General features: G+C 43.2%; 1 protein-coding gene across 1 annotated transcript in view; it reads left to right on the forward strand.

Moving 5' to 3' along the window:
• LOC138974534 (uncharacterized) overlaps positions 1-15,000 on the forward strand; it is a 96,328-nt gene that overhangs the window by 8,672 nt on the left and 72,656 nt on the right. The window contains exons 2-5 of the mRNA XM_070347248.1: positions 730-852; positions 3,393-3,515; positions 6,152-6,274; positions 6,908-7,030. Of these exons, the coding sequence (XP_070203349.1) occupies positions 730-852; positions 3,393-3,515; positions 6,152-6,274; positions 6,908-7,030 (492 nt within the window). The remainder of the gene's footprint in view (positions 1-729; positions 853-3,392; positions 3,516-6,151; positions 6,275-6,907; positions 7,031-15,000) is intronic.

Below are 15,000 nucleotides of genomic sequence, written 5' to 3' on the forward strand. Positions count from 1 at the left end.
CATGCCAAATGAGCAATTTTGACATTGTAGCCACTGATAACGCATGCGTCACGTGCAGAGCTCACTTGTGGCAATGGACGAAAGGTCGACGACCAGATAAACATTTTCTGCAGTTTGGTGGATATCCTTGTAGCCATATAACTAAATTAACCAAATATTACAAGCTATGCGTTTCTTTTTTTGAACAGTATATATCAATATTTCTAATGATATACTTGTCAACTGATTAATCTATTTATGCTCAATGTATATTTTGTGTCGAATTAAATACGAGGGAAATGAAGTTTGTTTTCAGATACAAATATAACTGTGGAAACTGCGAGCCCCAGACCGTAGTCTGTGTTGAGCATCTTGCAGGGGTTCGAAGGGCATGAGAGGGATTCAATACAGTTCCAAGGTCCATTCCTCCTCCCTTTAACCATCAGTTTTGGGGCTTTTACATACAGTACAAACACTTTGTGTTTTTGAACGCCCCCCCCCCCCCAAGTGCTCTCTTTTTGTTGTTGTTGTTTGCGTGTATGTGTTTATCTTTTATCTTCTATTATCTAAAATGCTTCAGATTCTTCATCCAAAGCCTCGTCCTTAATTCACTGTTCTCCACAGATCAATGGAGCTGTCCAGCAGAACAGTTGAAGTGCAACAATAACATTCAGTGTGTTTGGTTATTTCAGCGCTGTGACGAGTTTTTCAGCAGGTGGTAAAAACTACCGTGATTGTATGTTTACACAGACCGGTGGACGTGCCCTGCTGGAGGAGAGTGGTGGCAGTGCAGTGACACGCAGTGTGTATGGACATCACACCGCTGTGATAAGTACAATGACTGTCGTGATGACAGTGATGAGGACAGCTGTGGTATGTGTCAATGTGGTGTGTCAGTACTGTATGAGAGTATGTGTGTATGTGTGTGTGTGTGTGTGTGTGTGTGTGTGTGTGTGTGCGTGCGTGTGTGTGTGTGTGTGTGCGTGTGTGTGTGTGTGTGTGTGTGTGTGTGTGTGTGTGTTTGTGTCTGTGCTGTATGAGAGTGTGTGTGTGTATGTATGTGTGTGTGTGCATGCGTATGTGTGTGTATGTGAGTGTGTTTGTGTGTGTGTGTGTATGAGAGTGTGTGTGTGTGTGTGTGTGTGTGTGTGTGTGTGTGTGTGTGTGTGTGTGTGTGTGTGTGTGTGTGTGTGTGTGACAAGCAGTGTATACCGATATACTTGCGCTGTGATGGACGCCCTAACTGTCAAGATGGCAGTGATTAGGAAAAATTGTGTTGCGTGCGTGCATGCGTGTGTACGTGTGTGCGTGCGTGTATGTTCCGTTGAAACTGTGTGTGTGTGTGTGGGGGGGGGGAAGGTCGTGCCTACGCTTTATCTGTAAATTCTACAGTCTACCCCTAAAGAACGTTCGGTAAGATAAGTCGAGCTACTACAACAAGTTCACACTTTGACAGGGAGATAACTCTATCAATGCACACCTACCGCTTGTGACAAGAAGGACAGTTGCGTCACCCTGTCACACTCTCCCCCGTTTGAAGGAACTTTTCTCCCAACGTTCAAAACCAGGACCCGCTTACCAAAACTACATTGACATTCTATGATCAGCAGATTAAGTTAAGGTATGACAGCTTCCTAACGCCAAAACCTGAGGTTACCAATGTCACGTGAACATTAGTCATTGACACGTGTTCTGTGTATTTCACAGAGATAATGTTTCCTGACAGTGTTAATTACTAATTTTCAGTTATGTCCTCGGCTTACTAGCGCAAAAAACATAGTTAAACACGAACACCTGATAAATATAAATTAACGCTTAATAATTATACATTGATATGCTTCCATTTGAAACTTGTCATCGTGGATTCACGACCGATGCAAGCATCATTGGAGATCAACGGAGCGAAGGGCTTCAATGTTGCTTTGGGAGGGCGTCAATCCACGATGAAAACCGAGAAGTTGTAAATGGAAGCCTATCAATGTTATTGTAATTCACTTGGACGATGATCTCTTTCGCGCTTTGATGCGAGTGCAACCAGACTGAATTGGTGCAGTCCTGTTCACATACTACGATCAGTTCCCTTACCTGCAAAAGTCAAGTCCCGTAGCAATGTGTTTTCATATTCCTATCTTATCACTCTGCTCCTGAGTTTATATTATCAGTCAAGTAATGACTGAATGTCTTAACATTGAGCGGGGAGCGAGGTTTGTCTCCCAATGTATGTGTGTGTGTGTGTGTGTGTGTGTGTGTGTGTGTGTGTGTGTGTGTGTGTGTCTGTGTGTGTCTTTCTCAAAAACTACTGGAGGGATTGTGATGAAACGTTGTACAAACATTTCTGGGAGCATTTGCTGGAAAGGTTTTTAGCCGATTTTGGATTGGACTATTTGATGACGTCATATTTGACAGTTTGCAAAAGTAGAGGCGGCACCCTTACGGCTACAGTTTTCCATCAATTTGTTTGCAATGTTCGTTACATGATCTTCGACTAAGTGCAGACTATGGGATTGCATTTCAGCTCGGTACCTTAACATTTCGTTTATGAAATGTTCTCTCAAAGTTAGCCAAATGTGTCGATTACTTAAAAGTCGATATTTGAAGCATTAAGGTCACATACTTGTATTATGTATTGCCTCCTGTACCCGAAGATATATAGTTTTGTTGTGTTTGATTGAAAAATGGGCTTGAAATGAAGAAAACGTTAAATAGCGAATTTCTTTATTGTTTGAAGAAAACGCATACAACTATTCTTTCTCTGTTCCTTTTCATTAGCTGATTCCAACAATATACAGTTTATGGTGTTTGTCGCTAAACATTATGCTTAAAATGAAGAACATCTTTGAAAGGTAATTATGCTTCACACTAAGCTTGTATCTAACTTATCAAGCTGGTTTCTGTGTGTGTGTGTGTGTCTGTCTGTCTGTCTGTTTGTCTGCCTGTGCATATCATGACTAAAGGCTCCGTGTGTGTGTGTGTGTGTGTGTGTGTGTGTGTGTGTGTGTGTGTGTGTGTGTGTGTGTGTGTGTGTGTGTGTGTGTGAGTGAGTGTGCATGTGTGTGTGAGAGAGAGTGTGTGTGTGTGTGTGTGTGTGTGTGTGTGTGTGTGTGTGTGTGTGTGTGTGTGTGTGTGTGTGTGTCAGCGAATTTGATTGATTGATTGCATATTGTGCGTGTACCAATGTTTGTTTGTTTGTGTATGTGTTTGTTTTTGTGTCAAGGTGCCCGCGCGCGCGCGTGTACGTGTGTGTGCTAATGTGTGTGTCTGTTTGTTTTACTTTTTCTGATAGTCTTTCTGTCTCTTTAACAATGCTTCCACGGGTCAGTGAATGTGCATGCCTGCTTATGGGCAAGAATTTGTTCAAATTGAACGAGTTTTTCAGCATTTGGGAAAACTACCGTGAACGTATGTGTCCACAGACCGGTGGACGTGCCCTGCTGGAGGCGAGTGGTGGCAATGCAGGAGCAAGCAGTGTGTACGGACATCATGTCGCTGTGATGGAAACAATGACTGCAGTGATCACAGTGATGAGGACAACTGTGGTATGTGTCAACGTGGTGTGTCTGTACTGTATGAGTGTGTGTGTGTGTATGTGTGTGTGTGTGTGTGTGTGAGTGTGTGTGTGTGTGTGTGAGTGTGTGTGTGTGTGTGTGTGTGGGTGTGTGTGTGTGTGTGTGTGTGTGACAAGCAGTGTGTACCGATATATTTGCGCTGTGATGGACGCCCTAACTGTCATGATGACAGTGATTAGGAACATTGTGTTGCGTGCGTGCATGCGCGTGTACGTGTGTGCGTGCGTGTATGTTCTGTTTAAACTCTGTGTGTGTGTGTGGGGGGGGGAGGGAGGGGGTGGTCGTGCCTACGCTTTTTCTGTAAATTCTACAGTCTACCCCTGAAGAACGTTCGGTAAGATATGTCGAGCTACAACAAAAAGTTCACGCTTTGGCAGGGAGGTAACTCTATCAATGCACAGCTACCGCTTGTGACAAGAAGGACAGTTGCGTCACACTGTCACACTCTCCCCCGTGTGAATGAACTGTTCCCCCAAAGTTCAAAACCAGGACCCGCTTACCAAAACTACATTGACATTCTATGATCAGGAGATAAGTTAAGGTATGACGGCTTCCTAACGCCAAAACCTGAGGTTACCAAGGTCACGTGAACATTAGTCATTGACATGTGTTCTGTGTATTTCACAGAGATAATGTTTCCTGACAGTGTTAATTTCTAATTTTTAGTTTTGTCCTCGGCTGACTAGCGCAAAAAAACATAGTTAAACACGAACACCTGATAAATATAAATTAACGCTTAATAATTATACATTGAAATGCTTCCATTTGAAACTTGTCATCGTGGATTCACGCCCGATGCAAGCATCATTGGAGATCAACGGAGCGAAGGGCTTCAATGTTGCTTTGGGAGGGCGTCAATCCACGATGAAAACCGAGAAGTTGTAAATGGAAGCCTATCAATGTTATTGTAATTTCACTTTGACGATGATCTCTTTCGCGCTTTCATGCGAGTGCAAACAGACTGAATTGGTGCAGTCCTGTTCACATACTACTTTCAGTTCACTTACCTGCAAGGGTCAAGTCCCGTAGCAATGTGTTTTCATATTCCTATCTTATCACTCTGCTCCTGTGTTTATATTATCAGTCAAGTAATGACTGAATGTCTTAACATTGAGCGGGGAGCGAGGTTTGTCTCCCGATGTATGTGTGTGTGTGTGTGTGTGTGTGTGTGTGTGTGTGTGTGTGTGTGTGTGTCTTTCTCAAAAACTACTGGAGGGATTGTGATGAAACGTTGTGCAGACATCTCTGAGAGCATTTGCTGGAAAGGTAGCGAGGTTTGTCTCCCGATGTATGTCTGTGTGTCTGTGTGTGTCTGTGAAAATTAAGCTTTTCTCAAAAACTACAGGACGGATTGTGCTGAAACTCTGTACAGATATTTCTGAAAGCATTTGCTGGAAAGTTTTTTAGCCGATTTTGGATAGGACTATTTGATGACGTCATATTTGACAGTTTGCAATAGTAGAGGCGGCACCCTCACGACTACAGTTTTTCATCAATTTGTTTGCAATGTTCGTTACATAATCTTCGACTAAGTGCAGACTATGGGATTGCATTTCAGCTCGGTACCTTAACATTTCGTTTATGAAATGTTCTCTCAAAGTTAGCCAAATGTGTCGATTACTTAAAAGTCGATATTTGAAGCATTAACCTCTTCACTGCCACAGTATAACAGCATTTTGGTATTTCTGTGTGCCAGGGCAAAATTTCGCTTTCTTCGGTAGGTTCACTAATCTGTTCACTGCTCGATCATTTATTAAGATATCTCTTAGATCTTTGGCATGTGTTTTGCTTATACCCTCAGCTATTATAGGATGACATGATCTTTGGACTTTGTTTGTGATTGTTATAGTAAAAATTGATATAATGACCATTTTTGTCAAAAATTACAGTTTCCGGACTTACACACACACACATTGCAGCACGTAAAACCACACAAAACACTGCTAAAACTGGTGTCAAACATCAGGTACTCACATTACAGCCCATAAAAGTATTCTTCTGTGTGGTAATCCATAAATCACTTCTTGTAGAGCTTCCAGAACACTGTATCGCTTGAGGTGGTAAAACTACCGTGATTGGGACTGGGTGGCCGAGTGGTAACGCACTTGCGCTCGGAATCGAGAGGTTGCGTGTTCGACCCTGGGTCAGGCCGCTATTTTCTCCCCCGTTTCCTAACCTAGGTGGTGGGTTCAAGTGCTAGTCTTTCGGATGAGACGAAAAACCGAGGTCCCTTCGTGTACACTACATTGGGGGTGCACGTTAAAGATCCCACGATTGACAAAAGGGTCTTTCCTGGCAAAATTGTATAGGCATAGATAAAAATGTCCACCAAATACCCGTGTGACTTGAAATAATAGGCCGTGAAAAGTAGGATATGCGCCGAAATGGCTGCGATCTGCTGGCCGATGTGAATGCGTGATGTATTGTGTAAAAAATTCCATCTCACACGGCATAAATAAATCCCTGCGCCTTGAATATGTGCGCGATATAAATTGCACAAAAAAAATAATATAAAAAAAAATCCCTGCGCTTAGAACTGTACCCACGGAATACGCGCGATATAAGCCTCATATTGATTGATATTGATTGATTGTATGTTTACACAGACCGGTGGACGTGCCCTGCTGGAGGCGAGTGGTGGCAGTGCAGTGACCCGCAGTGTGTATGGACATCATACCGCTGTGATGGGGACAATGACTGTCGTGATGGCAGTGATGAGGACAACTGTGGTATGTGTCAATGTGGTGTGTCTGTACTTTTTGAGAGTGTTTGTGTGTGTGTGTGTGTGTGTGTGTGTGTGTGTGTGTGTGTGTGTGTGTGTGTGTCTTTGTGTGTGTGTGTGTATGTGTGTGTGAGTGTGTGTGTATGTGTGTGTATGTGTGCGTATGTGTGTGTGTATGTGTGTATGCGTGTGTGTATGTGTGTGTATGTGTGTGTATGTGTGTGTATGTCTGTGTATGTCTGTGTATGTATGTGTGTATGTGTGTGTATGTGTGTGCATGTGTGTGTATGTATGTGTGTGTATGTGTGTGTGTGTCTGTACTGTATGTGTGTATGTATGTGTGTGTGTGTATGTGTGTGTGTGTGTGTGTGTGTGTGTTGGCGAGTTTGATTGATTGATTGCGTATTGTGCGTGTGCCAATGTTTGTTTGTTTCTGTCTGTGTACGTTTTTGTGTTAAGGTGCCCGCGCGCGCGCGGGCATGTGTGTGTCTGTTTTTTTTTTTCTGATAGTTTTTCTGTCTCTTTAACAATGCTTCCACGGGTCAGTGAATGTGCATGCCTGCTTAAGGGCAAGAATGTGTTCAAATTGAACGAGTTTTTCAGCAGGTGGTTAACCTACCGTGATTGTATGTTTTCATAGACCAGTGGACGTGCCCTGCTGGAGGCGAGTGGTGGGAGTGCAGTGACACGCAGTGTGTACCGACATCATACCGCTGTGATGGGGACAATGACTGTCGTGATGACAGTGATGAGGACAACTGTGGTATGTGTCAATGTGGTGTGTCTGTACTGTATGAGAGTGTGTGTGTGTGTGTGTGTGTGTGTGTGTGTGTGTGTGTGTGTGTGTGTGTGTGTGTGTGTGTGTGTGTGTGTGTGTGTGTGTGTGTGTGTGTGTGTGTGTGTGTGTGTGTCAAGCAGTGTATACCGATATATTTGCGCTGTGATGGACGCCCAACCTGTCATGATGGCAGTGATGAGGAAAATTGTGTTGCGTGCGTGCATGCGCGTGTACGTGTGTGCGTGCGTGTATGTTCCGTTTAAACTGTGTGTGTGTGGGGGGGGGGCAGTAGTGCCTACGCTTTATCTGTTAATAAACAGTCTACCCCTACAGAAAGTTCGGTAAGATATGTCAAGCTACTAAAAAAAATGTCACGATTTGGCATGGAGATAACTCTATCAATTCACAGCAACCGCTTGTGACAAGAAGGAAAGTTGCGTCACACTGTCACACTCTCCCGCGTGTGAATGAACTGTTCCCCCAAAGTTCAAAACCAGAACCCGCTTACCAAAACTACATTGACATTCTATGATCAGGAGATAAGTTAAGGTATGACGGCTTTCACGTGAAATTAATGATTTAGTTCTAGCTCACTTACTTTAGCCAAAACTAAAAGTTTACTATTCTACCATCGCCAAAACATGAGGTTGCCAATATCACGTGAACATTAGTCATTAACACGTGTTCTGTGTAATCCACAGGGATAATGTTAACTGACAGACATAATTACTAATTTTTAGTTTTGTCCTCGGCTTACTAGCGCCAAAACCATAATTAAACAAAGGTATAATCATATAGTCATGTGAGCTTACCCTTATGTAATTTCGGCTTGCTTTTCCCCGGGGAAAGCGATATGCCGTACAGTACGACATTATCTATTTGTATTGTTTTTGCTGCATGTTTTGAAGCCCCTTAGACTTTCGTTGTGAACCTGCCATCTTTATTGCACTCATGCGTGCACACGAGGATGTTCGGACACCGAGGAGGGTCTGCAAAACGTTGACGTTTTTTTCAGCACACCAGGAAATTAAAGAAGCATATCAAAAACAGAGTGAAAATAAGTGAAATTATCAACTTCGACAAAAAGAAGACGATTTGTTATATTTTTGTTAAATTTCGAGGGCTAGTTATAGGTTATTGCCAGCAAGCTTCTTAATGAATTAATGAAAATAGCCTTTAGCTTTTATTTTCTTCGATTTGTTGAAGGTGGTCCATATTAGGGGACTCACACATACTTTGAGATGTTGCTACTATTTTGTGTTTGCAGTAGAAACTCGGGGTCAACACTGCTAACATGTAACAAATACGGTCTTAGCTGTCATATAGCAAATTTTGTGTGATAAAAGCTTTGACTGTGGACAGAAACGAGTCCGTTTTAGGCGGCAAATTTAGAGTGAACCCTGCCAAAAGTGAAAAAAAGAGAAAAAGCCTAACGGTTTTGAGGTTTGTGTTTCTGCAACTGTTTTGACATGTGCAAGTTATCCAGAGAGGGTGAATACAGCCAATGAAATTGTTTTGAGCGCTCTAGCGCCGTTAGTTTGTCAGAACAGGAGGTGGTCCATATTAGGAGCCGTTCCATATTAGGAGCCCTTCCCCTACAAGACTTATTTTACAACCATTTGAAAAATACATACAGCCCCCGTGGCTGCCCGCATAACGAAATCGTTTTTCTCGTGTTTTAAACTTGCCAGTGTTACAGGACAGAGCAGAGTCCCTCCAGCACTTTGCTTTGTGTACATCACGAGGTCACCCAAACACCCGCACGACGCAACATTTTCACGAGAAAAACACGTTTATTTGTTTGCTTTGTCTGTATTACACATTTCTATTTACATTTACCACTGACACACCAAATTGTATACTTTAGTTTGCAAGTGAATCATTATCATACAAAATAACGTTATCACGAGACGAACAGAGATCTCAGAGATCGTCTGCTTCTCAGCTGTTTGGCGCAAATCGTGTAATATCTATTTTTGCGGAAACCTCCCGAAGAAATGCAATCTCAGCGGCTTCCACCTGCAACAGTCGTGCTTATTTGGAATGTGACGTCCTGTTCTTCGCCAGTCACACCTATCTCGAAAACTAAGCATCGCACAGAACCAGCGGTCTTCCATTATACCTGAGGATAGAACGTCCGAGCTAAGCTATTAAACCTCGACACATACATTCCGGTACACACACACACACAAACAGTAACACTAACACTAGGTACTCAAAAGTGATTTTTCAAACTCCAGAATTAAAAGTTATAACTTCCATGGTCTTGTAGATCTTTTTATTCTGAGCACAGTGATGTAAATTTGTATTCTGTAGGTGAATTAGTTTAGTAGTTATGTACATTTGAAAAGTGCAATTGTAGGCCTTTTAAACTCACTTTTTTCAAGAATAAAAAATCGTCAACTTTGGAGCCTCACTGTGAACCCAAAACAAGAAATATGAAGCTAATTTTGAACAGATTACCTCTCCATATCTAAGACTTTTAGCTCAATTTTTTTCCCAAAATTTACGGGTAAGAAATAATTGAATTGAAGAACCCAAACTTGGGCAAATCGTTCAATTTTACCGTTCAAACACGTCTAAATCTTTAAAAGGATATATTTCAGCTTCTAACTGTCCTACCAACATGAACTTTACATCAAAATGATCAGCATCGACAGATCTGTAAACACATATACACAGACAAAGAAATAAAACAGGTTTGAAAATTTTCATTTTTCAAGGCTACCCATCTAATCTTCATCTGGAGCTGGAAGATTAGAGCCGCCCAGATGAGCCTTGAGGCTGGCTGTCAGGTCCTCAATGCTACCAGTGAGTCGAAGGCAGCCCTTCTGATTCAATACTGTTTTCTGGTATCGAATTTGGTCCTTCAATGCGTTCAAGCGGGTTGATTTCTTTTCTCTTCTCAGTCGTATCACCAGAGCATCAACATCTTCTGCAATGACACAGGGGCCACCAACAGCCGTCATCTTTCTTATTAGCTCGGTTTTGGTTGCTGCCTGTCTGGCCTCCTTTGCCGCCTTTTTTGCCTTGTTTTCCAGGAGCCTCTGCCTCAGTCGCAGCAACACCGCTTTCTCTTGTTGGCGGTTGTGGTGTCGCAAAGACTTCCCTTTCCTTCGAGCGAAGGCAAGAAGATGGCTTGACTGGGTCTCCAGTTTCTTCTTCAACCACAGTGTTGTCCTGTTGTGGCTCAGCATATTTGTTGACGACCTCTGGTGGACAGATGCATTGCGCCGCTTGTTAATGTCATAGCCCAGGTCACCGAAAATGTTTTCACTGAGCAGATTTGTCAGTGGGCAGTGGTTGAGGACATCTGGGAAGGGAACTGGTTGTCCACCATACACACCGTCTTCAAGAAAGTCATTCACCTGCCTGCGCAATACACTGCACATGTCTGGCATCAGCTGCCGTAGAGTACACTGGACTGCTTCGATGTGCTGACTGGCAAGGTTGTAGATACTGTCCTTCAGGGCTGCTTTGTCTCCTTGCAGTTCGAATTCCCCATCAAAGATGCCCAGAAAGTGAGGGTCCAGTAGAGTGCTGGAATAATGCATCAATAAAATACTTACAAAAATTCAGCAATTAATACAATATATATTGCTCGTGCTATAACCAAACACTGAATCACAGAATTATTTCCTTACATTTCTTTGTTCTTGAATATAAAGTTCAGCTAGAGTTGCAAATTACTCTGGTATACGCAAATATTTTTGAATTCATTCGTACAAAATTAACCCTTGAAGTGTCAGAGAAAAATGTAAGTTTGTTAATATGAAAAGAAAACAGAAAAAAGCTGAACAATAGGCTGGATATTCTGCAACTTGCTTGTCCATCCTGTGGATAATGAGCTGGATATATACTTGTGGAACTCTGTGTACTTGACTTCACTTTGGAGAAGCTCCAAGTATGGACCGGTGATTCGGACGAAGACCAGGGCAACAGCACACACCACAGCTACAAGTCGGAGGTCATCCAGATCTGCAGCAACACTCTCAATCTTGAGTGGCTCTCTTCCCTCATTCCTCTCTCCCTACCGCCAACAATCGACTTTTCTCTACCTCCATCCTTCCCTCTCTCTCTCTCCCCTCTGTCCCTCCATCCCACTCTCTCTCCCTCCCTCCCTCCCCCTCTCTCTCCCTCCTACTCTCTTCCTCCCCCCTTATCTCCCTCCCCCTCTCTTACTCCCTCCCTCCTCTCTCTCTCTCCCTCTATTCCACTATCTCTTTCTTTCCCTCCCTCCCTCCCTACCTCCATCCCTCCCACACTTCCTCTCCCCCCCCCCTCTTCTTCCTCCCCTTCTCTCACTCCCTCCCTCCTCTCTCTCTCCCTCCATCCCACTATTTCTTTCCATCCCTCCCTCTTCCTCCCCATTTATCTCTCTCTCCATAGCTCTCCCCCCCTTACCCTCCCTCTCTTTCTCCCTCTCTCCACCCCTCTTTCCATCTCTCTATCTCCCTCCCTCCCTTTATTTCTCTCTCTCTCCCTCCATCCCGCTCCCTCCCCCCCCCCCGCCCCTGCTGTGTCTCCTCTCTCTCATTCTCTCCTCTCTCTCACTCGCTCTCACTCCCTGTCAAGTCTCTCCCCCCCCTCTCTCTCTCTCTCTCTCTCTCTCTCTGTCTCTCTCTCTATCTCTCTCTTTCCATCTTGTGCAAATTCGTTGTGTTATTTTCACTGTTTTGTCATTTCTCTTGACAACACTTCTTCTTCCAAATATTCTGGTAAAACCAAGTAAGTCCGCTTGCTTAGATCTGCGCATTTTTTGTTAGATCTGATATTGGGGGGAAAGTGGTAAAACCAAGTAAGTCCACAAAATGCCCAACAAAACCAAAACCATCCATCAGATTATTATGAAAATCGGGTTTTAAACGTAAATTAATGCTATCTATCTTATTATCTCGGTGGTTTGATCTAGATAATCATCACTTTTGAGACATTTTATCAAACAGTAAAAGTCGTTTTTCTCGGAAGAAGCGTCAGTGGACTACTCGGTTTCAGCACACGTGCGGCAGAGTAGGCTACAGACAGACAGATCTAGATCTAGCGTCTCCCACTCTTGCACTGTGTCTATGCTTACTGTGTGTGTGTGTGTGTGTGTGTGTGTGTAGGCCTATGTGTGACGGAGTGATTGAGTTTGTGTTACTGTGTGTCGATTTCTTACGGGAGCCTTGAAGGCTTCGCCTCTTGTTAGTTATAACTGATCTAATGGTATCGTTTCTTTATAAGGAAGCCAAAGGCAATTCTCAACTGTAACCCGAAATACCGGAGAACGTTGCAGCATGCAAAGCACACCTTGAAACGACATCGAGCAGACGACACAAAACCGCTGATTTTGCCACGGGTCACGTGACCTCGTTTTTTCATGATTTTCCACTTATATTTAGGTGCTACAACCACAAAACCTTCAGAAACCATGAATTTAAAAGCCCAGTCAAAGTTACCCATTCAACAATCCTTCATTTGAAACGTACATTTAATTAAATCTGTTGAGAACCACAGCTACCATTTTACACACATGAACACCATCAATGAACGACCGATCTCTGCACATGCGATCGGCATTACTAGCATGTATCCGCACAGATTTTATTTATAACTGATAAAAACAATATGAATCAGGACTCTTAAGAACTGTACTCACCAACAAGAGCTTTGAGATTCCATGATTCGCATGGACGAGGCCGAGAATCAGCGATGTCTTCAGTCGCTCGACAGGGCCGTGAACAAGCTTCGGCCATCACGGCTCAGGGTGACTGGGTTGCACAGACGGCTTTGTTTACGTTTTTCTCCCGTAAAGTGCTCGGCGTACAAATAACGTTTAGGCAAGAAAAATACCGCATTAATTAGTCGAATACTTCTTCTTTCTGATAATATCCTTTTGAAATCGATTGTAAATCGCAAAACTTCCAAAAAATTATATCATATATTTCATTTGCTTTGCACGTTTTCTCGCCAACGTCCGATCCCGCTTACTGTTACATGTTAATGAAGCTGAGAAACAAAGCTTTTAATTGGTTATCATTTCTAGGTCAACCGATGAAACAACGCGAAGCACTCTGAGATTGTGTGAGCATACTGTCAGGCCTGACATGCCACAGAGCGTGACGTAATGGCATCCGGTGGTCACGGGGCCTTCGGTTTGAGAGTTGTTATCTGTTCTAGCGCAACAAATACAAACAACCATCACCACAGAAACAAAGATAAGACTTCAAACTTTTGTTTCATTCAGTTTTTTATTACATGCGGTACGTAATTACACCAGAAATCATTTGTGAATCTTTAGCAAAACGGGATAACACCGGCTTTGGGACAACTCGGGAAAGAGGCTTTTGACTACCAACTAACACATGTGCACAAAATGAACACAAACGCACACACCGCGCGAGAGAGAAAGACTACAGGGAGGCATGACGTCATGATGCATTAATTGACGTCAAAGACTTTCGACCGTGACGTATTCTTCTTACGCGAGCTTTATCCATAGACTTGGAAACTACGGAATTTCTACCCGTCCAAAGCGGCCTTGGGTGGCGTTTGCTAAAAAAATGGGGGCGCCAATTTTACCCACCGTATTTTTGTTAGTATGGTCCCAATTTTTGGTGAACTTCCATCTCCAACTGTGGCCTATTTTCGGGCACAAAGAATCCTTCTTTATCATGTATTATTCGGTATGCACATTTCTCAAATCGATTACAGTATAGCGTTCACGGGATACCTCCAGCTTCGCTGGGATAATCCTCGTGAATGTCACAGCAGGCATAGTAAGGTTACGTAGAAAAGTCCAAAAGGGTGCGTTGATGGTGGTAATCCGGTGTACACACACACACACACACACACACACACACACACACACACACACACACACACACACACACACACACACACACACACACACACACACACTCCGGTTTGGTAAGTTACCTGATAAATAATGTAGCCTGTGGATTTAACGGGGAGACTGATCAGACAGGAAGAGCAATACTTTTACATTTCCGATGTTCAGCGATAAACTTGTTTTCTTCGAGAGTTCGATCTTCGTGCGATTCTGGCGCGTTGTCACCAAGAACGTTAAAAAAACCAGGATATCATCATGATGCCTCTCTACAAAAACCAGGTCTAGGAACTCTTCATCTAAAGTCAGTCAGTATTAGCCCCTCAACACAATCCTCATCTTGTCCCATAGTGATTTCTGCCGCCAAAGAACATGTGGTTCTTAACTCACAAGACGGATGTGTCGTCTTCCATTGCGAAATTCAGATCTACCCCAACTACGTGCATTGATCTGAGCAATAACATGTAGATGCGATAATCTGCAAGCATCTCTTCAACACAATCTGCATCTTGTCCCATCGTGATTTCTGTCGGCAAAGAACGTGTGGTTCTCAACTCACAAGACCAATTTGTCATCTTCCAGTATGAAATTCGGATCTGCCCCAAGTACGTACAATAAAATGTAGAAGCGATAATCTGAAAAAATCTTTTCGCGTGAACCCTGCCACGTTGTCATCAGTCTGATGTCTTTTATCCAGAGCAGGAATGAACACACTTTTTCATCAGTAGTTTGTTATGTTTATCCGCAGACTGCTTTCCATTACTTGTCGTCTGTTTTAGCTTGACTCGTGGGGTTCTTCAGCTAGGCAAAAAGTGCTTGTTTACTGACACGTTCTCACGCACGACATGTCGTAAATGCAAGTTCTAACGATTGTCTTTATTGCACTGATAGAGAATGTCGATATTTGTAAACGTCTGCCATTTCCTAATGTTTATTTCATTATTTTGCATACGTATATGGCTAGTAAGTGGATAATCTGTTACGACACGAAACGCGTTCTACATCCAGGAAGGGACGCTACTCCAACGTACTTTCCAAAGTGTGCTCCAGCCTTAAGTTTGTCTATGTGTCTGTCTCGTCTCGCTTGTCTGTCTGTCTTTATGTTTGTCTGTCTGTCGATCTTCAT

The sequence above is a fragment of the Littorina saxatilis genome, linkage group LG8 (assembly GCF_037325665.1).
Source record: "Littorina saxatilis isolate snail1 linkage group LG8, US_GU_Lsax_2.0, whole genome shotgun sequence".
Lineage (NCBI taxonomy): Eukaryota > Metazoa > Mollusca > Gastropoda > Littorinimorpha > Littorinidae > Littorina > Littorina saxatilis.